We start from the raw sequence: 3,342 nt of genomic DNA on the forward strand, positions 1-3,342 counted from the left end.
ATACTGGCAATAGATATCGTTACGTTAATTGACAATGATTGATTGATTTAAAATCCTCCGAGCGATAATTAAAATCTACTGAAAAACACTGACAGCTTTAGAGCTTCAGAAGTTCTTAAATGAGATAGAGAAAGATTTCTGTTCAAAGATGAATATGAATGAAAGTTATTTTTAATTCGTTATCTAAAGGAAGCAGCTTTTCTTTAACATTTGTTATAGTTTAATGTTATATATAAAAGTAAAATAAGACAAAAATTGTTTATATTTATAAAGCAGTTTGGGAAGCTTTTAATGATAATATTCGTTCGCTTATCAAGAAATCAAAATTTTAAGCCATCGGCGTGAAAATGGCTTTACGGTAAAAGAACGAAACGATAAAACGTATCTTATTAAGAAACCTACGCAACTAGATTTCGCAATAAATAGGGGGAAGCAGGAAGTATTTGAATAGTCATATTATTATAAGCTCGACAAGCGAGAGAAAGACGCAAGAGGAAGAAGAGAGAGAGAGAAGGAGAGAAAGAGCTATAGAAAGTTTTGCTCGTTTTTGCGAGCGACTCTTGCATGCCGCCGATTGGTCGACTCATTATGCGCAATTAAAAGACATGGCACCCATTGCGGCTTGCTTGATTCGTTCACTTGGCGTGGCGCTAGTCGTCGGATCCGGTATATTGGACGACTAGCAATTAAATTCTCTTTTTATATATATTTGTAAAGAATATTTCTATTTGTACAATAAAATCTAAGAAGATTTTTTACTTATATAACACAAAATGTTATAATTTGTATTAATTTTGTTTATTAGAAGTGCATGCACAATTTGTGCTGCACAAATTTTATTTTTTAATTTGAACAATTTGTGTATTAATTATTACCTTGTGTGTCATATTTTTAGTTTATTATTGAAATCTAAGATAATAAATTAAGTTACTTATAAAATATTCTCTCTCTCAATATCTCTATTAATATAATTAAAGCAAAATTATATTAATAAAAGATGATGTTCGTCATATTTTAAAATATTCAAAATGTTGTTATGAAACTTTAATACACGAGAAATAGAATCGAAAGATTTTAATAGAAACGCTAATATCACAATGAGAATCTAAAATTATTATAAATTATAAATCCCTAGCATTTTCGTTGAACGTCGGATTGCAGAAAGTCGATGTCGCTTGTTTGTAGAGAGGATTTTCGCCCTGAAACATTCCGACATATTGGCGTTCTGGCAGTTTTGTAGTCACGCAATCGGAAACAATGGTGAATAGCGACTCACCCTGTCCCATTTGGCGAGAGCGCGCTCCTTCTCGAACTTCGCGTATTCTCTCTTATCGTGGATCATCGTGAGAATCTTCCAAATGAGGAGAATCAGGAAACCGATAATGACGGTACTTATGACGACGCCCAGCGCAACACCTACGGGAGAAAGTTGTAAATTATAGTTTATTTTGTATTTTCTCTCGCACATTTTTTTCTAATATGTTAAGCATCTGATGCACGGTAATGCTGTGTTAGTTTTCAAACATCGTCACTTGTAAAATAGAATTGATATACGTAGTCAGGTAAATAGAATAACGTTGAAGAGAAATAATATAAAACTTGTTATATAATTTGTCAAAAGCACATATGTTACACGCAAGAGTAATCTCATATTAATCAGCTGTTTAATTACATTATGTACTATTTGATTATTTAAAACATTAATTTCAGAATCTCTCTCTCATACATTTTGCATCTAATATTATTTATATTATTTATATGCGAAACGGATTTTTGGATTTATACCCGTTATTTGAAAGAATATAATGAGATGTAAATTAGATATTTCGTAGCACATACGGCGTGATAAAGCATCATTCATATGATATAATACAAGACGAATTACCAAAGACGTTAATAGGTGCCGGACAAGTTCTCTCTTTCTGAGCTAAAATCTTGAAGATTTTAATGTCTCCACCAGTACCGTCTCTATGATACTGGTATTTGAAGACAAATGTACAGCCTGCATCACCGGGTGTTCGGCATATGCGGGCACCGGTTTCCTCGTCTTTCACAGGATCTTCCTCGACAATGTCTACCTGTGGAATAATAAACGTCCATTTACGTTGCAAATTATTAACCGCCCGCGCGCAGCTTGCATAGTAGATATATTATCTCGAAGAAAGTACTACTAACAATCTCAATTTCGTGCATACACAAGTCACATTTCCCGTCCTTCGCGAGCGGTCCTGTATTATACGCTACGCACTCCACGCAATCCTTCAGCTCCTCGCATCTTTGTCCCGGGCACGTCTAAAATACATTTTAATCGATTATTTTTCAAGAAGAGATATTTATGATTAAGAAATTTTGATTCTGCTACATGATGTATGTGTGCAATTTATCCAGAAATAATATTTTTGAAATGTCTTTCTTGCAAAAAGTCAATTAATTATGTAAATAAGTGTAATAATAATCAATAATTTAAATTATTTAACATCGAAATATATGAAACGTTACGATTGATTTTACTCATAATCAGAAATTTGTTGGCAGATTTTAATCACATATGCGCCTGCACATATTATAACACATTATGCACGATGAATGCACCTAGTAATCCTATATAAACGCCCGTATGTGAATAATTAATTAAAATAAAATTAGAATTAAAACATCACTTCTATGCTTATTGGTGTTCCTTTAATTTCTTTTTGTTCTTTATCGCGAGAGAAATCGCTCGTCGATTTCTTCCGACATTCTTTCCTCAAGGCACATGCAGATTACTTACAGGGCACTCCTCGCAATATTGTCCGGAATATCGGATATTATCCCATTCCTGGCAATGGCAGCTGCCGCAGATGCAGTCGCCGCGTCCACTGCAAATCTCGACGTTCCCGTCCGACGGTGAGATGCATGTGCTATTGGTCTCCTTGCAGTCGCACGTCTCGCCACCCCAGCCTGGTAGGCAATTGCAGGTACCGCATTCGCACTTGCCCCGTCCGCCGCAAACCTTAAACAGACAAAGAAGAGATGAACGGCGAACATATAATGGACATAAGGTATAAAGGTGTGTCATTTGTCCTCTATCGCCCTTATAAACGCCGCTACCGCTCGAAGAGAGGATTGTCGTGTAAATTCCGTGTGAATTTGCTAAAAGCGATTATCAGGAGAATAAGTTACGATAATAGATCATCTCACCTGGCCCGTTTATAATTTTTTATTACCTATATCACACACACATATTTATATAATTTGCTCTAAATGTATATATACAGGGTGCGGCATTTATAGTGACGCGGGCATATTTTTCGGAAACGAAGTGAGATATCAAAAAATGTTTCAGACAAAAGTTTCATGGTT

General features: G+C 35.0%; 1 protein-coding gene across 1 annotated transcript in view; it reads right to left on the reverse strand.

Moving 5' to 3' along the window:
- Window positions 1-250: 250 nt before the first annotated feature.
- Window positions 251-3,342, reverse strand: part of LOC115232693 (integrin beta-PS-like) — an 8,018-nt gene continuing 4,926 nt past the window's right edge. The window contains exons 11-15 of the mRNA XM_029802721.1: window positions 2,771-2,992; window positions 2,176-2,292; window positions 1,886-2,078; window positions 1,277-1,416; window positions 251-1,199 (exon numbers count right to left, since the gene is read on the reverse strand). Of these exons, the coding sequence (XP_029658581.1) occupies window positions 1,122-1,199; window positions 1,277-1,416; window positions 1,886-2,078; window positions 2,176-2,292; window positions 2,771-2,992 (750 nt within the window). The 3' untranslated portion in view covers window positions 251-1,121. The remainder of the gene's footprint in view (window positions 1,200-1,276; window positions 1,417-1,885; window positions 2,079-2,175; window positions 2,293-2,770; window positions 2,993-3,342) is intronic.

Source organism: Formica exsecta, unplaced genomic scaffold (genome assembly GCF_003651465.1).
Source record: "Formica exsecta isolate Colony F162 unplaced genomic scaffold, ASM365146v1 scaffold149, whole genome shotgun sequence".
Taxonomy (NCBI): Eukaryota; Metazoa; Arthropoda; class Insecta; order Hymenoptera; family Formicidae; genus Formica; species Formica exsecta.